At 34.2% G+C, this 24,837-nt stretch overlaps 2 protein-coding genes across 4 annotated transcripts in view; one reads left to right on the forward strand and one right to left on the reverse strand.

The window, feature by feature from the left end:
- Nucleotides 1-17,061, reverse strand: part of LOC113494263 (phosphoenolpyruvate carboxykinase [GTP]-like) — a 41,738-nt gene extending 24,677 nt beyond the window's left edge. The window contains exons 1-2 of the mRNA XM_026872530.1: nucleotides 16,943-17,061; nucleotides 9,863-9,937 (exon numbers count right to left, since the gene is read on the reverse strand). Coding sequence (XP_026728331.1) covers nucleotides 9,863-9,894 — 32 coding nt within the window. The 5' untranslated portion in view covers nucleotides 9,895-9,937; nucleotides 16,943-17,061. The remainder of the gene's footprint in view (nucleotides 1-9,862; nucleotides 9,938-16,942) is intronic.
- LOC113494269 lies at nucleotides 14,314-24,294 on the forward strand. 3 transcript variants are annotated; one of them, XM_026872537.1, is made up of 6 exons: nucleotides 18,393-18,913; nucleotides 19,184-19,455; nucleotides 19,891-19,953; nucleotides 21,414-21,535; nucleotides 22,497-22,647; nucleotides 23,735-24,294. In XM_026872537.1, the coding sequence occupies exons 3-6, from the start codon at nucleotides 19,933-19,935 to the stop codon at nucleotides 23,816-23,818; spliced, it is 378 nt and encodes a 125-aa protein (XP_026728338.1). In that variant the 5' UTR covers nucleotides 18,393-18,913; nucleotides 19,184-19,455; nucleotides 19,891-19,932; the 3' UTR covers nucleotides 23,819-24,294. The 3 variants fall into 3 exon arrangements, with proteins under 3 accessions (XP_026728339.1, XP_026728337.1, XP_026728338.1); XM_026872538.1 differs by lacking the exons at nucleotides 18,393-18,913; nucleotides 19,184-19,455; nucleotides 19,891-19,953 and adding an exon at nucleotides 14,314-15,534; XM_026872536.1 differs by lacking the exons at nucleotides 18,393-18,913; nucleotides 19,184-19,455; nucleotides 19,891-19,953 and adding an exon at nucleotides 17,015-17,184.
- Nucleotides 24,295-24,837: the final 543 nt, after the last annotated feature.

Genomic DNA, 24,837 nt, shown 5'->3' on the forward strand with positions numbered 1-24,837 from the left:
AAGTAAAAAAAATAAACTATTAAAACAAAGAACGAATAAACTTATAATCTAAATACTAGTCCCGCTTATTTCCTAGGAAATTAACACGTTTTTTTTCTATATATAAATTAGTATACGCAAATGGCGCGAACATGTTTGTCTGCATGTCTCCTTGTTTCTTTGTCTGTTAGTTGTGTGACTGGTTGTCAAGGTTACGTTGCAAGAGAGTGGCTGTCTTTATCTATGTATAACCAGGAAGCTTTTATTTATTAATTTATTGATAGTTCGATATGGTTCAATTTTTTTTGTTAATATTTGTTATCTATTGGGTGGTTTCCTCTACACTTAGCTAAAATGCAAGTATATTTAGATTAATAAATCTTGTGAACCACTCATAGCACGCTTGGACGCAACCATTATAAGTGTTATACATTGTCAAACTTTATAAAAGCACCCCTTCTTCGTCCTATAATATCCAAAACTTTCGCAATTGAAAAGCGTTACATTCAAGCTTATATCAAAAATAAAAACTAATTTCCTTTCAAATCTTTCGTTATGACGTCAATTTTCTGACGCAAAACTAAATCAAATCAACCAACTCACAATGCAACAAGTTCCATATCACATTTTCAGATGAAACAGGAACCGAACAAAACGTCCATATCAGGATGAAGAGAGAAAGAACATACACCAAATAACGGGACAGAGAGGGACAGAGCTCCAAGCCCTGTAAAACCTTGCTCCCTAGACGACCTAGATTCATGAGCGATAGTGCGCAGATGCAAAAGTTAAGAGGAATTCTATTTACAGTTGGTGATATCGATTTTACCTGCGCTTGGTATCCATCATGCATTCGAGTTATTGAAGTAATGAAATATGTTTTAATAGCGGTTTAATTGACTGGCGAATTTGGGTTTGAATGTGGAGGCTAATTGAAAAGAACAGATTATCATTGTTTATAGTTTGAAAGCTTTTTTTGCATTCTGCAAATAGCGGATCTTTTTGAAGTTCAAGTACAATGCGAAAGTGTTTTCTTTTACGTTTTTGTTTTCCGAAATGATTAGGAGAAGAAGGATGTTATCTGCTATTGTTATCGTAAAAACATTGCTGAGCTAGGTCCAATCCCAAAACATGTTTTGTTAAAAAATTACGATTCCTTTCACAAACATTTGAGTCGCATGCACAAAGATACCCAAAGTCATGATGATCCCCATTTGTGGATCACAAAGACGCTTGTCTTACGCTGGGATCGAACCCGCCCGCGACATACCACGATCGGCTATCCGCGCTGTCAGTGACAATTACAATGACAATTTGTATCAATTAAAACTAGCAAATAAAATTTAAATTAGAAAAGATAATAGCTTATTATTATTTAAGATAATTTAGTGGGTACGTCGACATGAGACAATAATTAAAAAGCTTAATAAACTGATGCAATAGGTCAATCATTTACAAAACGGTACTGTATAAACATAGTAATGATGACAATTAATAAGAATTATTTATAACTATTATCTTAAAACAGTCGCATAATCTATACTCTATACTTACTTATTTTTTTAATATATAAAACTGAAGAGTTTGTTTGTTTGTACGAATGCCCTAATCTCAGGAACTACTGGTTCAAATTGAAAAAATATGGTAAATATTTTTGTGTTGAATAGACCATTCATCGAGGAAGGTTTTAGGCTATAAAACATCACGTTGCGACTAATAGGAGCGTAGATATAATGGAAAATGTGGAAAAAATAGGGCAGATATAAATCATAACTTATATCTTCTCACCCCGCGGACGAAGTCGCGGGCAACAGCTAGTTTAAAATAAGTATACTTACTTATGCGTATTTAATAGATTGGAATGGAACTAGTTTCCTAATCCTAGTGTCTCGGGTGTTTCAAAAACATTCAAGCCACATGCACAAAGACATCGCAAACATTCGTCTGCACAAATGCTAGTATTACGCGGGGATCGAACCCGCGACACCTCGCTCTCATCATCCTAGTCGTTTCCCAACAATGATTTGGTCTGTTTCCCGTCTAACTAGATGCACCTAAGTACCAGAGTTTTACAAGGACAACTTGAATATCTGACCTCTGCAACCCAGTTACCTGGGCAACACGATACCACTGAGTTAGACTGGTTGTCAGATTTTCTAGCTTCTGACAAACCGTAACGACTGTCAAGCATGTATGAATGAATAACAGAAGATACCCACAATTTAACGTGCCTTACGATACATGGATGAATTCATCAACACAAGGAACGGGGACCCCTCCACGCTCCGACCGTATCAAGTGTAGCTTAACCTGTGATGGATCAACTTGTGCAGTTGGAGTTTAGCCACGAGTTCCTCGATGTAGCTAGTACTTTGAAAGCATTTACAAAGGAAATATCAATTGCACCAAGTCATTGCAGTAAAGAGGTTTGAGTGACGTAATACCTCCGCCATTTTAAAATACAGCCCTTCAAGTCTAGTATGCAATCTTGTGTTAAATAATAAATGTGTTCGTGCTTTTCCTGGGACCTCGGAAGCTTATATATAGTTGCGACAGTGGCGCCACTCGACGCGATGGTAATTGAAGGCAACTTTTTGCGATCGATGGATTAAGGTGGGGTCAGATTTACAGCGACGCTAAAAGGCTACGAAATGTTTATTAGATTTTTGGTTTCGAGGCCTCTAAATTTTTCACAAACTTAAAACAGTGGAGAGATTAATCAATGGATTCACGAGCCACTTACGATACTTATTGGAGTGTTTAAGTTAAACTCATTTCCGAAGCCTTTTTTTAAGTGGTTGCTACGGTTTGTCTGGGCGCAGGCTTTGACTGCTTCACCGGACTTATTAGTAAGACAACAAGCCTCCATCCAGAGCAAAGATAAAAACTAACAACGTTGACACCGATTAACGTAAGACATTCAATACGTTGCTAATGGCAATGCCACTATGGCAAACATCAAAAGATGAGGAATCTAAGTTCCATTATTTAAGAGGTTTTGTTTTACATAAATAGTTTGTATAGTACAGACAAGCTTAAACTAAGGGCGGAACTGATTTCTGAAGAATATCTTAATTTATGAGAAGAAGAATACAATGACTACAAAAAATAATTAAAATTGTTAAGCGACCCATAGTTAGCTTTTAATGGAACCACACCCTTTGTATGGAAGGGATGGACGGTAAAGGTATAATTTTGAACTATGATATTTAAATAATAAAAATATTGATTTGACGGGGCTATCAATTCGTCAGGCGCTGTGTTTAAATGATGGTTAATTTATTGCAGCTATAAGTTATTACTTTTTCTAATAATAATTACTTAAATATCAAAAAAAATGATAAAAATCAAGTCGTTTTTATAAGCGTGATGATCGCTAAGCGTATATTGCCAACTAGTGGATGACTCGCGTCCATATCAAATTTCATCGAAGTCTGACAAGCCTTTTGGGCGTGGAGGAGCAACAAACATATACATACAAAATATACACTAACATACTTTCGCATTTATAATATAATTGTAATTTGATCAGTATAATAATGTTAAATCCATTTTCATCACATCATCAGACATTTCACCTCTTCCTAAAACTTTAATGACGTTAGAAGAATTTAGATCACTTCTACACATATTTACTATCAATTAAACAATCTTAGAATAACGAATCAAGAATAGCTTGACCCCACATCTGCTTTTAATTAAGAGAGAGTCATTATTCGCTATCTGGGGTTCAGACTACAGGGTATTTTCCGCGATGTTATCCACATAACATAATAATAAATAACATATTGTTTCAAAACAAACAATTCCTTTCAAGTACATTAAGGAAAATTTGCTTTGATTTCATATTTATACGATAAGAGGACTCTTTAGGTAGACTGTCATGAGTAAGAGTCCTATCAAAAACATAAATATGTGAAATAAGAGCCGAGTTTAATATTTTGATTTACTTATGCCTTGATAAGGCATTAATACGAAAAATATAGTGAACAGTGATTGTCTGCCTACCACACCAAACTTGTTTCATATTTTTTTCTGATCTGATCTTGTTACTTAGGATAACTACCTACGCATGTAGTCTAAAGTCTAACTTAGCTAGTTCTCCTTTACTTTGACACGTTTTAATTTATTTTAGTTAAGAGGGGGTCAAAACGGTGCTGGTAGAAGTAGGCTTGACATGCTACCTGGGCCCCAATTCTGCTATTTACAACGGCCGATGAATGAATAAAATTTGGCATAAAATTACTATTTTCTTAGTCTCTCAAGCATTTTTCTACACAATAATTGTAAATTCACTATGGGACGGTACACTCAAGGTCAATTAACGTTTTTAACTTAAGTAACCATTTTGCCAATATAATTGATGAATGATGAGATGAATTTTAGAAAATGATCTAACCACATGATACCTAGGGGCTCATTGTCAGGTCGGCGAGAAGTACCAATTTTCAGAAGCCTTCCACATGTTTCTTTTACCCAATTTACTATAAGAACACCATAACCCATTCAACAAAATCGGTTCATCCAGTCCGAGTTTAAGAGGGAACAAACATAAAAATTACAGACGAATTGAGTATTTCCTTTCCTTCTTTTTCCCTGTTTAAAAAATTGAACTTTAAAATTGTCTCATTGCGCCGACGTCAAACCTCTTGGTCTGCGGTAGATTACTAAATATACATAACAACACATGTTTAGATAAATACCTAAACAGCAATGTTAATTATAAATGCAATACAAGTAATTATATGGAATAATAGCAATATCGTTAATTATAGAAAGCCCGTGCCGTGGCAAAGATAATAACTACATGTGTTAGTAAACAGAATTAATCTAGAAAATTCTAATATTCATACAAATAATAATAATTAGTGGTGACATCTACCACTCGGGTAGCCGAACACCACACCAACCCCATTGCACGTTGCGATTAGATCCCCGCGTAGAACAAGCATTTGTGTGATCCACAATGCTTGTTCTGAGTCTGCGTGTCTTTGTGCGTGTGATTTCTATGTTTGTAAAACCCCCCGCGATACAAGGATTGAATTCCTTATAGCGGGTAGCGGTAGTCATATTTTTAATAGGTATAATAAATCAAATCAAAACTTGTCGATTTCGTATTCATGTTTATAGATCCATAATTACACTTATAAGGTGTCTTATTGTATTACATTAACATTGAATGTTGACTTTCAAATTTTGTATAGTTTGTCCCATCAACCAACTGGGAAAACTCTACAAAATTAACTAAAAACTCTACTAACTTTTCAATGTGGTTATAATTACTAATTCGATCCCACTGTGTCACTAATGGTGTTATATTTTCATAATGCGTGCAATATTGGATTATGTAGATAAGGTTGTTGAAGTATTATATTAGGTATAGGTCACTGTGCGTCACGTGTCGCGGGTTCGATCCTAGCGTCGGAGAAGCATGTGTTAACAATAAATACTGAAGTATTGTTTAGAGTCTTGGTGTAATAAGATGTTTCTGAAACTCCCGCGACACAAGAAGACATATTTTTAATGAAATAAAAAGAATTTTAAGTGATCTTTACAAGATAGTCTGATGATAAAAATTTAAAACTAATTTAAACTATAAAAGCTCTCGGTTTTACCGTTATTAGTCGCAACGGTCCATTTTCAAAGTTTCGGAAAATAAAAACACTATTTTAGGTTTATTTTTTATAACACTATCTTAAAAAAACCTGAATAATTATAATAAATCAAATAAAACGAACGAATTGGATATCAGTAAAACATTTATGTAAGTTACAGTTTATTCTTATAATAAGTTAATTACCACTCATTGTGCCTACATTTTTATTGATATTTGAGTTTAAATATAAATTGAGTTTAAAACCTACCCAAACTTAATTAGGGTCACTTAAACTTGATAATGGGACCTCTAACTGGATCGTTAAATACGAGACCGTAGATTTGAACTCATACACTTAAAGGTCTACTATTTATATTTGTAATTATAACAAAAGTGATGTTATTTAGTTGTATAGGCGTATGGATTTTTTTTGAGAATAGTAACTTTATTATAAACTAGCTGTTGCCCGCGACTTCGTCCCCGTGGGTAGAAGATATGAGTTATGATTTATACCTGCCCTGTTTTTTTCACATTTTCCACTCTATCTTCGCTCCCATTAGTCGCAGCGTGATGGTTTATAGCCTAAAGCCTTCCTCGATTAATGGTCTATTCAACACAAAAAGATTTTTTCAATTTGGACCAGTAGTTCCTGAGATTAGCGCGTTCAAACAAACAAACAAACAAACTCTTCAGCTTTATATATTAGTATATATAGATAGATATAGATTAGTATAGATATAGATAGAAGTATAGAAGTATAGATAGATAAATAATGTTATAATACCAGCAAATAGTCAAAGTAGTATCACTTGTCGAAAAATAATGTCATTTCTATTTATATAACAAAAGTATAATAGATAAAAAAATCTAAAACCATACATTTCTAAATTTCACTCCATTCAAATTTTATCAAAATCGGTCCAGCCGTTTTTATAGTTGTAAATTGCTTTGTAATCGGATTAGCTTATAGGGAAGTGCCTAAAAGCTTTAATTACAAAAATCCAATCGGAACGACAAACAAACAAAAAAAGTGAGTGTTATGTTAGAAAAAACGTATGAAGACGACAGGTCAAAGTCATGTGATACGTGACAGACGAAACGAACTGTCATTGTCATACATTTGAGTGTCATTTAATGACATTAACGATGAAATGTCACTTGGTTAGACAGGTCAGTTGGTATATTCCATTCAAGATTGTTACTACACAGATTCGGCAATTATTATTGGTAATAAAGTGTAGATTATTAAAACATAAACATATTATTATTACGTTAGTGGGTGTGAGGCCAAGCCTCCGACGGTGGGGTCATTATTTGACCCTCTTATCAAGTGTTATCTCAAGTTCTTCGTATTTGTGTAAATAATATTTGTGTGTAAAGATAGGCGTGTGCGACGCAGTCGAATGGAGAGAAGGTCCAGTCTGTTGCGTCTTCGAAAGAAGAGATCGATTTTTTTGGAAAAATATGTCTATCAATTTTGAGAAATAATTTTCTTTATACACAGAATTAGGTTATGAGCAAAACGGATGCGTGAAGTCGTTTTATGTGATAGAGAATCCACATGAAGACAAAATAACTAACACAAGATTAAATAAATATATTTTTAAACAAGTTTTTTGCATTGTTTCTTTTCTTGTTTTGAACGAAAAGATAATTTTTACTAAACAAATCTTAAATCCATGGATACTTTCCAGCTTCAGCATCAGATCACCACTATGTCATGTCATATTTCCTTGCCACAACATTATCAGAAACCAAGAGGCGAATCTAATTCAAATTGCAAAATTTGACTACAGACAAACAGACAACAAAACACAAACTATAACAAAAACTGGTTTTGACTTGATTTCATTCGCCAAAATATTCTTTGACAGCCCCAGAAATATAAACAATAGCCCTGCTGCTGAAGACGCCTGTCAACAGTAATACATCAAGCAAAAAGAGTTTCTCCTGACAACGTAAAACAACCAACTCTTGATAATATCAAAGCATTCATTACAATATTTTTTACCGCGAAAAATCCTAACCTCCCAAAAACAAAACCGTAATTATTCAAATTAATATTTTTAAAAAGTGTTGCTACAGTAAATATTTGAAATTAAAACTTGGTAACGAGTGAACATTATTTTTTATTAGCTATGGAAACAGAGGCGTGTTTTAAAACAATATTTTGATAAAGAAATAGGTATTAATGTAAGTGTCGGGCAGAAGAGCAATTTGTATATAAAAATGTTTTTTACAATCTGTATATCGCAATGATGTAAGTCTGTATGTCTATTTGTTTATTTAAATTGTGTGTAACCCTTAGATAAGTCGATTATACCTAGTTCTTTTTTGGTTGGTTTCCGAAGACAACGGGTTTTTTTTTCGTCTAGGTCATTTATAAGTTAAAATTTTACTAAGTATTTATGTGTAATACAAAAAAAGACTAAACTAAACAAAATTTTCTTAAAGTGTGGATAAACAGCTAAATAATACGAATGAATTTAAAAAACCTGTGTATTAATTTAATTTAAGAGAACTCGTGTATGGATATGAACTACTTTCTTGCCTGAAACCCGTCTACTGAAGGTACAAAAGCGCTATAACCTGGTCAAAATTTGTATGGAAGGACCAATTACATTATTCACCAGAATATAAGTACTTATGGAAGTTATTTTCTCAGAGAAAGTTGTTAATTCAGAATTGCATACAGGTATGACATGTCAACGATAATTCTGAAGGTGGCTAAAAATACTGTCGAAAAAAGCTAGAGTCTGAAGCTAACCGGGAACTCTATCGCTGACTACCGCGATATTATATGATATAGGTATATGAATACTAGCTGACCCAGTAAACGTTGTTAGGCCATAAAAAAGAGGGGTGAAAAAAACAGATCTCCAATCTATACTTCTATACTAATATATAAAGCTGAAGAGTTTGTTTGTTTGAACGCGCTAATCTCAGGAACTACTGGTCCAAATTGAAAAATTCTTTTTGTGTTGAATAGACCATTCATCGAGGAAGGCTTTAGGCTATAAACCATCACGCTGCGACTAATAGGAGCGAAGAAACAATGGAAAATGTGTAAAAAAACAGGACAGGTATAAATCATTACTTATAACTTCTACCCACGGGGACGACGGGCAACAGCTAGTATGCACATAAAATTTCATGAGAATCGGTCGAGCCGTTTCGGAGGAGTTCAATTACGTACACCGTAACGAGAATTTTTTATAGTAGATAACTAATACCTTCTAATAATTCTAACTATTACCTATCTATACTTCTGCTATTAAACGGAATGGTGTAAGTTTGTTTTGTTGGTACTCAGCATGCAATCGTACGGTAGCGTTACGTTCTATCAATCGCATTGTACAGTCAGCATCATAATAATACATTCTTTTCGACGCACACGGGTAAAAATTGATGATCACAATTACATTTGTAATTTAAATTACTCCTGCCTCCTGTAAGCTACATTTTGTATTTTAAGATGATATTTTTGGTAAAATTATTTTAGTTCTTGGTGCCACACATTCATAGCATTTTGCAGAATTTGTGAAGCAGTGTTTGAAGTATTTAATTTAATCACTGCTTCAAAAACACGCGTATTTATCGGGATAGCCCGACTAGATTCGGACCCGACCGAAGTCCGAATTTAGTCGGCCGTTATAACCGTTATTAAATAAATAATTATAACCAAAAACACCTCTTAATATTTACTCTAAGAGATATTCTCGATTGTCTTAATCGAGTTTTGTTGCTAACTCAACATGAAATGACTATTAGATACAATGTATTCATATATAGTCGATTTATTAGCGAAACTAGTTTAGTGGTACGCAACAGTTGGCACGGAACTGGGCCTACTATCAGCACTTACAATAAGTGGACTGCCGTTGTTAAAGCGAGAGAAGGCAATACATGGCAAATAGAGCCATCTCCATTCCACAATTTAGCTTTCTCACTTTGAGAGGTGATAGAAGACCCCTTGGAGAAGTATTTTCATAGAATTGACGACTAAAACATAACACCTTTTTTAAACAATCCGGTGTCATTAAAATTGTCTTGTAAATGTCACAACAATTGACTGCACGGATAGCCGAGCTTTTGAGGTCACCACGCCAAAACCCTACTGAGGGCGACGCGTTGCGGGTTCGATCCCCGCGTAGGACGTACAGACTTACTTAATTACATTAGAACCACGGCTGTGGATCGTTGAAATCAAGCATTTAACCTGCTCTCGATATTACAACCAAAATATTGTAGAAGAATAAAGATTTGAAAATAAGTAAAAATACTCACTTTTTAGTTATTCGGGAGAATAAGAACACCATTGTGATTTTTCTTCAATTTTCTTTTCGGCTGCAATTGTATTATCTGTAACAAAAAATAAACAGTGAAGTTAGTCTGATAATGCATATTATTTCACCCAGAAAATATACCACAGCTCACCAAAGGCCTCTATGTAGAGAGGGATTGAGCGTTGATAATCATACTTGCTCACAGCTAGTTATCAATTTAGGATTCCAATATTTTGAATCCTATTTTCTTCACCCACACTACCACAATTTTCTTTAACAAAAAAAAAACACTCCCGCAGTAAGATATTTAATCCTTGTGTCGTTTTGTGTTTCAAAAACATTCAATTCATATGCACAAAGACACCCGGACTCAGGACAAGCATTCATGGATATCACAATGATTGTCTTACGCATGGATGGAACCCGCGACATGTCACGCACAGTAGGTAAGGCGGGGTTACCTCAACCATTCTTCTAACCGTGTAGTCAATTAAATATTAAAATCTCCTTAGATATGTTTATAAGGGTTTTTTATTAGATTAGAAAGTCGTTCCACATTTAATTTTGGCAACGCATCAGTTATTTATTTACGACCTGACTTTTTCCGAGTTGGCGACTGGCAATTGTTTTTAAAACTATAATTAAACTAAAGAGTGTCGTGTTATTGTGCAATCGATTTGTTTATTCAATTAGGAGTGAGTGAGACAACAACATGTTTGTCTTAATAGTTGTGACAGCTGAGACACATTTTAAGATCCTTCAAACAAGTGTTAAATGTAGGTACTGCAAAGCAAAACTATGAAATTTTACGTAACGAGCTTCAAGCAAAAGTTCTTCTAAGTCGGTAATGTTTCAAACCAAAATGTTTATGTTTAAGTTTTCTGGAAAACTATTTTTCAAGTTGTTGTGGGATCGGCTTTGGTAGCCACTGATTTCAATTAAAATTTAAATACTAATAGATGAAATGTTAGTCCATGTCACTTCGAAAATCCATTCAAATTTACACTACTTTGTCTTTGAAAATTCCATTCTAAACGAAATTATAATTCATTAAAATTTACTTGTATCTTTTCCTAATAGTATATTTAACCTCAACAGGATCCAAAACTCCTGGAATAAATATTATCTAGATTTTGTATTAAGTCTGGCGTAAAAACCTGCTATTTCTTATGGCGCCTATAAGGAAGTTGCAAGAATGTCAACAGTCACAGTATTGAAAGATTGCGTGTCTTTTTTTTAATATCTCAACTATCTTTAGCAGTAAAACAAGTATGGAAAATCTAAATTTGCTTGTTTGTATAGTCAAACTTACTGGAGTGGCATGGAGCATGCTTACATACCCATTGCAATGGCAAGAGCAAGGATGGGGCCGGAGATTTTTACTTGGTACAAGTCCTACATCACCACCTAAGTCCACTACGAGCTTTATTTTGGCAACACCTGACCTTGAGAATTGCCAATCGGATAAATACGCCTTAAGGTCACCACGCCAAAGCTACAGTGTGAGACGTGTCGTGGTTTCGATGCCCGCGTAGGATAATCATTTGTGAGATCCTCGAAAGCTTGTCCTTAGTGTGGGTGTCTTTGTGCGTGTAACTTGAATGCTTGTGAAACCTCGAGTAGAGCAGGGATTAAATTCCTTAATTCTTGAGTCGTTACATAAGGAGTTGAATGTATGATCTAACAGGTGACTTGAGAAACATTGGGATAAATGATTTTCTTATCATATAATTGGTTTACAATGTTTGTAAACATTGTTCATTGTTTTAATTTTAGCTGCTATCAGAATTAAAACAACCAGTATGCCTCCGGCACACTCTCAAAATCTAAGAACTGCTGAAAGGGTTACCATGGCCCCGGTTCACAAAGAGCAAAGAAAGGAACATGGGTGGGTTTAGTCAGTAAAAGTCTGACACTCTCCCGCTCAACCCAAAGCGGTCGGTCATTTGATGATTTTCCAACCGATAAAAAGCTACTGATTTGAATGATGTCATAAGTACTGCAGTGAATAAAATCACATGCATTTTTGTCGCATTAAGTGTAACATTCTTTATCTACCACGACTGACGCACTACCAATCACGCAAAATAATATCTACAGTGATATCCTTCTTAAATTCAATGGCAATATTTATACAAACTCACTGTTACTCTTAAAAATATTTTCAAACAGAGATAAAATGATAAATTTATAAGAAAAAAGTGTTTTGGAAGTGTTATCTAATCAAAATGAGTATTCTTCCGCTTAGTTGTTCAAAACTGTGCCGAAATCTTCTCAAGTGCGCAGAACTAAGCTTGTCATATGTAGGTTGTTATTGAAAACAAATCGGTTTGTGTGCGTGTGGGATGTCGAATGTGAGATATTATATGTAGGTATTAGAAAATTGGAGATAAGAAGTTCTATCTTCTGATCTATCTGTCTATTTTTAGAGTTCTTTGCGTGACCCATAAGCTAGGCGGTTATACTTGCATGTACGTTTTTTTCCTTATATTGCAAGTGGATGCTTTCATTATATTAAGTAGCATGAATACAAATTTTGCTATTTCAATATTTTGAATATGTGATAACTTAATGTTATGTTTCTTTCTATATATTATTTGTAATAAGTCACAATACACTCCAAACGAGCATTTATGGCTCATACAACTTGTCCTACACGAGAATCGAACTCGCGACACGTGATGCACAATGGATTGGCATTATGACTGTTACCTATACATTACTTAATCTAATTTAGAATTACTTTAAGTCAAGTAATCACAAGCACGGCACGGAACCCCTGACATCTCATTTCGATACACACTTCACACTACTCTCATTTTATATCTTTCGCGAGTGACATTTATGTGTACCTTCGGTTTTACCGCGCCACCTGAATCATATAACGTGCTGTTTTAAAAGTATAAATTTCAAACACAAATGCACAAAGAGGCATGTCTCTCACTTCTCTATGTTTAGTTTTGCCTTCAGATATAAGAATTTCTCATAACATAATTTGGCTGCCATTTTCTCCAAACATTTTTAAGATAGGTACAGGCTCGAAATACTATCGTCGGAGATACATGGGTGTCTGTGGTACCTTCGTTGTATCTAAATTCATTAACACAAGTGTTTAGCAGCTTACTTTGGGTTTAGAACAATGTATGTGATGTTGTCCGCATTTATTTATTATGTAAAAATAATTATCTTAGTACAAATAATTTGAACGAGGTACCATTGGTACCAGGGCAGGGGCCTGTGCTTTCTCTACCTTTTATGGTTCAATTGTTGCAGATGTCAAAGAGATCGCGGTGGTTTGCTAATATATGAAGAAATCTGTGTCCCGTGTCCTCCTGTATTAGGAGAAAACTTGTGATAGGCGAGCGCTCATTTTGAGACGAGACATTTCTGATTAATTTCATTTCATTTATAAAAAAAACGACTCCTGTTCCAAGGAATTTAATCCTTGTATCGCGGGATATTTAACAAACTTACAATCCACATGCACAAAGACACCCAGACTCAGAACATTCGTGGATCATGCAAATGCTTGTTCTAATAAAAAATAATTGAATGTCAAATCGCCTATAGAGTACTAACGTACTATGGTGTATCGAACAATGTGTCGGTCTATTATGATAGCACTCATTATGATAAGCAGTCGATTACTGGATGCTACTGCCGAAACTAGTTATTTGTTTCACCATATTATTTATAATGATTAAAGTTATGTATGTACTTCTTATAATAAATAATAAATAAATGCGGACAACATCACATACATTGTTCTGAACCCAAAGTAAGTTGATAAAGCACTTGTGTTATGGAATTCAGATACAACGAAGGTACCACAAACACCCAGACCCGAGACAATGTAGAAATGTCATTTTTTACATTGACCCGACCGGGGATTTAACCCAGGACCTCAGACCTAGTGACACCTTGAAACCGTAATCCTCGTCTTATAATCGTTAGTGATTTGTTTTATTCGGTAATGTCATTGAAATATCAGGAATTTTACCGTCTAGGGCAAGCACTAGGTAACAATGTTATTACCTATATAAAATGCAAATAATTGAATCCATTAAAACTGAAAGATTTTTAGTTGTTTTTTTTAACATGAAGAGCAAATTCAATTGTCCTTACATATCACGAATACCTAATTGAGTGTCCAAAACAAACCTCCTTTACCTAAATATTTTGCATTTTTCCGATTTTACTTAAAACTATTCAAGCTAAGATATCCTAAGAGAACTATTTGGTAGGGAAGCACTCAGTTTCCACTAGACTGGTACTTTAGTGATAATATGGCACCCGCGAGAGTACCATCACACGGGTTTTGCATCGAGAGCTAATGCTTTTAAAATAAAGTGCCGTAAAGGTATCAAACAAAGATTTCAGTTTTACACAATATGTGCGGTTCTAACATTACACAAAATATTATCTTTAAACACTCTGTGATGGCACGAAGGTATTTTTAAATAACTCTTCTGCTCTTAGAAATGTATTATTTATTAATTTAAAATGAGTACCTATCTTATTTATTGACAGTTTATCCCGGAAAAAAATGGTGGGCGGGCGTTCCAATTTCGGTCACAGATGGCGTTGTAGTGAGACCAATATATTTGAGAATCAACTATCATGAAAAACATAACTGTTATTTAAAGTAAGTAAATTTTTCTTGAAACTAAAAATAACAATTTTGTTTAAAAATTCTTATTATTGGTATTTAGCGTGACTAACAAAGAGAACTTGAGTAACTATTGATATTAGTTAAACAGTCTAAATATCGTTTTAGCAGCAGAATCGAGGATGGCGAAGTATGAAATTTAATTAATTTAGCCTGCATGCGAGTAAAAAATTAACTCGGACACTGAAATAATTAATTGTTGATTTCTACTGTAGGCGATACCTTCTAAATATGCAGAATATTGATAAAAATGTTCATCAGACTTGTTTAAAGTCGAAAATGGGATGGCAAGAAACATTTTTTTGTAAATTCAGGTACCTATAATCTTAGCAATAACTACTTACTACTACTAACTGAAGTTTCCATTAAAAAAAGAACGTGTAGATACTTCGAAAGTCAATAATAATTAAACCTTTTAATTAACCCTTATGTACACCAAGATACAAAATGATAATTAGAGGCAACAACAAATAAAATAAAAGACTGCTAGTAATTTCCCCGCCATTGTGATTTAAATGGACACCAAAGATAATAGAGTTGTAGTTGTCAACAACGCGTCACAGATCAAGTGGTGTTATCTGTGGGGCTTCGTTACATCATGTTTTATTGCCGATTGGAATGGAGGCTTGGCCTATTATACCTACATACTCAATATTGTATTCGCTCTCCAGAATTTATAAAAAATATGTAGACTTTTTTTTGGTATAACTATTGCGATAACGGTAATACTGTAATACCTATTACTATTTAAAATTGTTTCTTTTCAATTCCAGATTTAAAAATAGGATTGGACGTAGGTACTTCTCAATCTGGCTGATTATTTGTGTGACTTGACAAGATATCGGTTTTTGCGTACCAGTAATAGCAAAGGCATACAATGTGTCAAAATTCTCGTCACGTTGGCGGGGTCCAGTTTGAGTGGCTGTGCTTTAAAACCAGTTCGATACCCGTGCAATACTAGCCTATATCTGATACTATAATTATATTTATTATTAGATATATCGGTAAGTTATTATTTTTAATTCATTGTAATTATGAGTAAACGTATTACCAATGAATGTTCAATTCAATTCTTATTAAAAAAAAAACAACTGTCGCTTTACATTTAAGAAAGCTAATTAATAAGATGAAATAATGTAGGTTTTTTAATACGATGTTTTTAAGCAATTTATTCTTTTAATTATTATTAATTCTTATTAATTCCGGAAACAATGAATCTGCTTTATGCAAATGCACTACGTTATTCAGCCTAAAATGTTAATAGCTATTAGTATCCCACTGCAGACTCCCTTCTTGTCCTCCATATATCCTAGTCCACTTCTAACTAATAAACATTACAAAAACCGTTTTCAGCTATTTTAAATAAGAATACCATCTGCATCTTTACATTTAGAGTCGTGTGAAAATCATCAATTTTAGAATCGTTATAATACATCGCAGGTGATCCATCACAAGGAAACTCAATGTGACATATTCAAGACCTACTCCGTGATATATGGCGGTATGATGCAATTCGATATTACAAGGAATTGATGTATCAAAATATACTTAGTATATTTCTATCCGAGTATAAAATAAGTTTTAGGAAGAAGTCGAATAATTGCAATTCGATTTTCGTAAGACCCATTTTGTAGTTTACTCAAAAAATGGTACCTAATTATTAATTATGAAGATATTTTTTATCTGGGTTTAAGAATAGACAAATATTTCCTTGCACGATTTTTTTATGCAATGAAATAGATAAAAAACCGTCCCCGTAACACTTAAGTAAACTTTGTATAGTTATAAATTGACAACAGCTGTTAATAACGAAATGCACACGTTGTTCACATTTCTATTTGTTCATTAACATTACTCATATTGTCTGTTTACTCTTTATAATACGCGGAAATATGATAACAGATACACATCTACAGATAGTATTGCAATCAGGAAGACATAACTTAATAATATTATCATTCAGCAAGACTTAATAATATGCAATAACAAAATGTTTGCCTAATAGGGTAGTCCACTTTTGACAGTCTACAAGTCTACTATAGCTAGGTGACATAAATCTTTGCATCAAACTAAGAACTCGCTGACGTTTGACAGTTCAAACTTTTTAATTGACCCAAGAAAGAAGACTTGGAGAAACAGAACAATATAATACGTTATGTTGTATCTACGTCCACGTATCTAATATATTAATAGAAAACGTTATCAATAAGGTTGTTTATTTTGAAAATATGCACAAGATTGTTATTACTGGACCGTTATAATAACATAATGATACTAATCTGACGAAACACTTACGTCAACTTACGAACTATGGCAAGAAAATTAAAATAACAATTAAGAAAGTCTTTCACAACACATTGGCAATGAGAAATACATCAAATAATAACAAAAGTCGTTCATATATTGGCTCACCTTTTCTTAGGTTAACGGTGCGCAAAGAAAGCCGGTTTCTCTTACACGATGCAGTTACACGTTGTTAACGATTTTTATTAAAAAAAATGGCAAAGACGTGTTGTATGCGGTCGGCACACAAGTGTACTGCGGTAAACAACAAGATGACAGCGATTTACTCGCACGGCAACGCTATCAGTGAAACTACGTCTTCTGATTGTGCTGCCAAAATGTTACAGAAAAGGTCAGGGTTTCTGAGACAGGTGATGACATTATTTCAATGAATTGTTCAGTGTTGTTCCACTTCAATAGCAGCGCCTTTGCCTAAATAAATGGCTGGAAAAAAGTAAAACAACTGTCATTAAACTTATCACAATAATGCTACTCCCGCGTGTGGCATTAATTTTGAAAAAAGAACTCGGAATTCGTGACGGCCATTTTATAACACCAAAAAAAGTTGACACATTATAATGGAAATATTTTATTCATAATTCATATTAGTTGGTTTATTTATATTAGTGACATCCGTTCGATTGCCGTCTTATTAACAGACTGATTGAATTTTAATTTATTACTTACGAAGACAACTCTAAACCAAAACATTAATTATAATCATTCGATAAACCAATAAAAACCAGAATTTAATTGGCTACGAAATAAAACTCATGGTTTAACTAATTTGAATGTTTAATTATTCGGATTATGTAAAAAATGTCAAAACATTTTATTTCAAAATTTGTGTAGCTTCCTATTGACACCAACTTATGAGGATTATAACATTTTTATTTAGAATTAAAAGAAATTATAGCTGCAAAACATTTAAATTCAAACCTGAAATTGAAACAAATAAAAATTGACAAATAGGTACTTATTGTTTTTTAGCAGGGCTTCGTTTTTTTTTGTGGATGTATACGTCTTGTATACATTATAAATTAATTAAATATGTGTGTGCACCTCGCATTCCTTGGGATAGCCCAAGATTGACAAATGTCCATTTTGTATCTAATTAAAAAAAAATCTGGCCTTTATAAGCATATTATTAACATTATTCCATTATGTAGCATAAAAAAAACCAATTAAATTGTCCAAAAAAGGTTGTCAGTGTTACAATTATTGACTTATTTTTTAATTTTAACTTCAGTGGGTACGGCCCTATGAGAATGTATTAGTCCCACTTATATTTCTAAGGAAAATTTATTTAGAAACTACATAAATACTACTTAGTTGTTATTGTAGCTCTTTTTGTTGTTTTTAATTGTCCCCAATTATATTTAGTTATACGTATCTTTTGATTAGTAAATAGGGCCATTTATTACACTGTTATTAAAGAAGCCGATGACGCGTGATGAGTACTCGATTCTTAAAGTTATGTTCGTTTTAAAACTGAATTTTGATAATAGCGTCTAGGGTCCTATTACCGAATAAGTTTCTAACTATTGAAATCGTGTGAGGCGGTGTTAAATTTATAAATATCTTCATTGACTTCTGGGTCTGTTAAGTCTTGTACCGTGTGTTTGGAAACTTTACGAAAGCGTTTTGTACCATGAAAATTCGATACACATTTTCCCCGTAGTCAATGATGGAAAAATGGACAAAAAGAGTCATATTTTCACTGTAATTTTATCCTAATATAAAACGTGAACCCTTACTTTTCAGTCTACAATTTCATTCTTACTCGTGACATTAAAATCCAAGCAGAAACATACAGTGCAAGTAATCCGTGTTCAAGAAAACATATTTATATTTATCACAAAGAATCGCGTCACATAAGAATATCAAGAAAACATATTCAATGTGTTTGGTTTTCTATACCAAAGGAACGTATTGAACTTCATAAATAACGTTCACAATGGCGGACATTTTGTATAGCGCCATCTGTTGGCTCGCACGAGCATTGTCGCGTCGTGACAATGGATCAAAGAAATCTGAATATGTTTCATATCTCACAGTGGTCTTATGTTTTCTTAAGATATTTATAAGTGTACTCTAAAGGTGTGTTTTGAATCGTGTTGTTTACCTACTGCGTACTTTTGTGAAATTGTGGTTGTTTCAGACGTTTTACAAGCCGGACTTGTAGCTGAACAGATAATAATCATAATGAGATGTTATTTCAAATAATAACGTCACGCAGCGAAAGGAATTAATTTTATTAGAATTAAAAATCCTCAATTTAAGCGAGTATCCTCCAGTTTAACGTTGACTGGTCACTCAAACACAGGACCCCATGTTTTTATTTTTGAGTCACGTTGGAAAATGTTTCAGAAATGCTTCGTCGTGTATGTAAAGACGCAGACAAATTGGCAAAATTCCGTTCATGTCGTGCAAGATTCTACAGTTTTATTATGAAAAATTAATACATACGATTCGAAAAGGTGCCGAAGAGACTTGGGTTTTATTGACATCTGAGGGCTTATAGCACTACCTTTTAAATGACTATAATTGCAATTAAATACAATGCAAAATGTTAACCTCAAGACTCAAACCTGCGACTTCTGGATATTCGTGACACTCGCTCTACAAGCCAGGATATTGAGGTCCGTGACCAATATTTCGTATTTAGTTGCAAATCCGACTAGCTTTTTCCCGCGAGGCCTCCCGCTACAAATCGAAGAAGCCATGTGTTAAAAGTTTTGTTTAAATCCGGTCAGAGGTTTTTGCGTGAAAGAGGAACAAACATCCGTGCACACAAACTTTCGCGTTTATAATGTTAGTAGGATTAGAACGAAATAGGCTCTTTTTACTTATTAAATAGCAATTAAAATATTATTCCAAATGTGAAAGTGTGTCAGTAGCCGTAGAACGACATCTCTCTTTAGTCCCAGAAGCGAAAATCGGAACTCTGCTCCCCCTCTTGATATTTTATCACCTACTCAAAACCACATTTAACAGTATTTTCGGTGGCACGTAGTTCCAAAATGGTTACGTTGAAGGAATATTGAAACAAACATAAATAAAAGATTGCGTTGCAGGTTCGATACACGTGAGGTAAACTTCGTAGTGTTAACCCTTATATGTTATTTCCGGACACAGTGGTAAGTATTTATGTAATTTGATGTTTATAACTCTTTGAAATAAGTAACTTTACCTAGATTTTTCAGGTACGTAAATAATCTTGTGTGTCTATTTGTCTTAAACTCAGCTTGGAAACAAGCGACTAAGAACAAAAGTAAACAACAATAGAGGTAATCGAATCAATCCCACCACTGAAATAAATCAGTCGTTTTTTTATTTAATACGTGTTTGCATAATAAGACACGATTTAGATTCTCTATTATAAGAATCAGAATCAGATTATCTTTGAGTTAAAATGGAGTGGATAGGGTATAGATTATAGATGTATAACATCTATAAATTAGAGATAGGTATAGATTATAGATGTATAACATCTATAATCTATACCTATCTCTAATTTATGAGATATAGACACAATTTATTTCAGTCACCTCATTATAAACATACACAAACAATAAAAACAAATGTGTTTCCACATGTGACTCATTTGGGACACCACAATTCACATTATAAAGCCTGAGAATCCTGAAAATATGGAATATGGAATTTTGTCTGTCAGAATGATACCGTGAAGAACCATATTTTCATTTTAATATTTTTAAGAGTTTTCTAAGGGATTTAGTAACACTGTGTCATGATTATTTTAATGATTTTATGAAACCTTTTTTGCGTAGGCTAAGAGGTGCTCTTGTGGGTGTTAACGGTACTCCATGGTGGTAATGTGACTGCTTAATTGGGATTTAAGTCTTTAGACATTGTACTAGGATTTCCGTTGGAGTAAAGATTATTCCCCGTTTTGGGTTTTATAAAAATATATCACGCACGAGGCGAGTACCAGATATTTAGATTTTTTAATTTGGGGGTCCCACCAAGGATCGGTTGATGCGGGAATCAAACCCACTGCACGTTGCCGTTGCGTAGATTAGACATTGGTGTCTGCCTCGTTATTTAAGTAGTTCACGATAGCTGCGTCTCTTGTTCGAATCCCGGGAGAGGCCTTTTTATTAAAAATAGTCGGTATATAAGTACGTTTATTTGACGGACATTGATGGTGAAAAAATAACCTTGCAAATCACCATTCAAATTTGTAAATAAAATGGTACTCGCGCTAGAACTTAATAACAGCTGAATGGATCAAAATTACTGATTTTGTATTTTTTTTCTTTAAATATTCTTAGAAGTCTAGAGAAAGTATATGTGGTGATCCGACAGGCATGAGATTTTTCAAAATTTAGACCATGAAGATTTATTAAGAGACTTCAGTTTAACAGAATTTTATTATTAATTTTTCTATTTACAACGATTTACTTCTACAAAAATCCCAAACGGCACCGAATAGTCCTTATACCGTATAGTAAATACCTTTGTTGTATCCACAGCACGCTTTATGCATTTCAGCCCTTTACATCTTTTTAAAATCTCCCACAAAGTATAAAAGTGTCCGCGGAGGTGTAATCTCATCCCTAATCTATGCCCGTAGGAGTGCGTGGAGCGATGCGCGGGAAAGAGGTCTGCTATAAAAGATGGAGGACCGCTCTACAGACCACTGTTGTCTGTGACCCGCGGAGTGCAAAACGTTGAGATGACGACGGTGGGTTGCAGGTGAGTTGACCTTTGGGAAACTTGGTTTAAAGTTTCTGTTTTTTATTTGTAGTTTTTCGCTTTACTGTAAAAAACTTGCAAAAAGTTTTTTTGCAGAAGTTAAAATGGTGTTTTTTTTTATTCTATTTAAATTTTGGCAAGTTTATGCACTTGTTCAAAAGTGAACTACAACTCATAGGGAAATCTTTGCTATCATAAAAGTTAATTAAGTTTGAGACTAGGTACTTTAACAAATGCAATATAAATTTTCGGTTTCTTTTTTAATTTTATATTTTCTGAAACACTTTATTTACTTCAAACAAAAATTGCTTAAATCTTTTTAAGTCCTGTTTTATTACGGCTTCGATCGTATATTTGGTGCTTCAGTGTTGGTTGTGAACTACTGGGTGCACTGAGAAACACAGAAATATGTACCAAGAAAGTTAAACTCCATTCTAATGAATGAATTACTAGATACAGTTAACAAAAGAAATCTGCCAATCTCGAATATTTAGGAGTAAGCTGTTTATTTCGTGCATGCAAAAGTTTTTTTTAAATACGGTTGGTGTCTGTTACATGTTGTTTAAATATGTGGTGATGAAGAAATTCATTATAAGAGCTCCCTATAATACAAAGGGTAACGAAACGTTTTACTGAAACACCGCTGTCTGTCCGTCGATCTTATGAACTGTGATAGCTAGCAGCGTTGAAATTTTGCACAAAGGATTTTTTGAAGCTATAACAACAATTACCAAAACGATTGAGTTTAAACATCTTCTGGTTTTCTGCCTCGCCTCGGTCTTCTGGCAACTTTATTTGTATTATTTCTACGGAAATACGTCTCAGTGCTTAGTGTGCTTAGTGTCTCAAGCCTTCTTTCATCTCATTGTCCTATATTTTACCTAGTTTGGGACCAGAGGTGACTCACGACCAATGTCCTACTATAAAAACCATATTAACATCCATTTTCTCGTTGCCGTAGATGCGTGGTGGTGGTAGCGGCGTGTGTGCTGGCGGCGGCGCTGGTGTCAGCTCAGATCACATTCAGCCGCGACTGGACCGGCGGCAAGCGGGCCGCGCCCCAGCTAGCGCTCGACTGCGGCCAGTTCACCAGGCTGTGCAGGCATTTCGTAGTTAGTATCTCCATAAACAGGCAACACACTATGCTCAGAGGGGGGTGAACATCATAAAATGACTCTGCCACCGCGACATAATAAGGTATCCGGTTGAATCCGAAACTAGTCGGGCAATCCCGATGCATACCAGACACTAAGTGTTATAAAAAGTGCTTGCATTCGAGACAGTTGCAACTGTTATAAAAAGAACTTAGGTTCATGTGCTAATGAGTTGGTCAATTATGTTCCAATGGGTAACCGCTGGAGTGGAGGCCGTATCTTGGCAAACACAGCGCGACGCACTCCCTGGCCAGGCCTCCTAGCAAAGTAACAACAATTCTCTACAATAGGGACTATAAATAGGTAAAATAACTGGCTTTAAAATAGTTAAATAGTTTTAGACTAGCCAATAGATAATCGAAAAATAGGCACATATTTTTGTCTCTATCTAAATAATTAAAATTGTCAACGACCAACTGCAGAGTTTAAGTGAGGGGGCTTATGACGTAACGACTTATAAAAATATATAACAACGTAAAATTTAAAGTGACGTCACGGGAAGTGCCATTCGCTGTAATTTAATCAATTTATGTTTATAGGACAAAAGTAGAAAATAAATATTAATTATTAATCATTAAACAAAAGGACGTGGTATTACATTTTTTAACGTTGATAAAAAAGTCGTTCTCTTCCAAGGTAACCCAAAGAAACCAGTAAGAAGCTTTAGGCATATAATCTTTCCTCTCTAATCCAAGCCAATAGTTATAGGTCGCATTTTGCATTAAAATGCGTATTTCGAATTGAAGCACCTTCAGACGGTTTCAAGACGCATATTACATTTGAGTTATACCGCAGGGCCCTAGTTGATTACAATGGCCGATGAATGAATGGCAAATGGATCAAATTTGAAAGTATTATTTTTCCAAGCATTTTTCGTTCTTCCTATTCATTGTATAGACAGTGAGTACCTATTCCGCCCATTATTGAATTTCCAATTGTGCATAGATTAAGTAATTGGAGCCCGGATCAGTCTCAGAATCATTTAAGTTACTAATTGAGCCTAGAATTAAAGTACTAATCCATAAATCCTTTCCCATGTTGGCAGCACGAATTGAAGCAAGCCCTAACATCGGAGATGACCAGCAAGCACCACCAGGAGCTGGACAAACCGCTCTACGACGAAGAATAACACCGGTCGTATCCTACTTGAGGACATAGGCTAACATGATCGACTAAGCAATGAAATGGAATTCAATAGGCATTACTGTTCGTGTGTTATTTTCTTCAATTTGTTTTGCAGTTGGAAAGCATCTTGCGTCGAAACAACTAATTTATTAATTACTCTTAAAAGTTGTTGCTGTAAAACGATTAGAGGCCAAACAAAAAGTCGATTGTCGATTTGCAGTATTCAAATAACGATTATTATTTAGTACCATAAACAGAACTCAGTTCGTCAACGGGCTTATTCCTAAAACCAACAATATGTTTAAAACTTTTACGGAATTTATTTCGGTTGCTGCTATAATATAAATTAATTGTTGGTTCTTATATATCATTTGTTGATTCTGTAGTTTGGGGAAGGCTGGCCCAACATTGTATTTTTTAAATTTATTTAATTTTTTACACAAATTGTCACACACTGATAACAATTTAATGATATAAAAAGCACAATATAATTATCAACTAGAATCACTGTCATGCCCATGTCAACAACTTCCCCTAAATAACCTTTTACAATATTACAAATTAATGTTAAAATCATTTTCTCCATAACAGATTAAAAATTAACAATAAAGGAGTACCATCTGCGGCCACTTTCGCAAGAGTTAATGACTCAACCGTTAACTCTGTTTCATTTTCCTCTAAGGGCCCGTAATAACATGATAAATGTTAACATTTAACGCCCCCTAAAACCGGTTACTTAATTGAATTATTAACCAAAGTTGAGAGAGTAATTTTTTATCTGTGGACAGTTTGTTTTATTAGCTTTGCTTGTTGCTGCGTACTGAGACGTTGGAAGACGTTTTTAAATTATTTCTTTTTGGTTGTCGGGAAGAAATTGTTACCTTTATTCTGACACAGTGGGATTAAACCAAAATAATCAAATGATAGATACCAAGGCTAAGCTATGAAACTCTGTTGTAGTACCTTTTTTTATGGTACATTTTTCTTCCGATTCATACGTTATTCATGTATATTTAAATAATT

Source organism: Trichoplusia ni, chromosome 5 (genome assembly GCF_003590095.1).
Source record: "Trichoplusia ni isolate ovarian cell line Hi5 chromosome 5, tn1, whole genome shotgun sequence".
In the NCBI taxonomy this organism is placed as follows: Eukaryota; Metazoa; Arthropoda; class Insecta; order Lepidoptera; family Noctuidae; genus Trichoplusia; species Trichoplusia ni.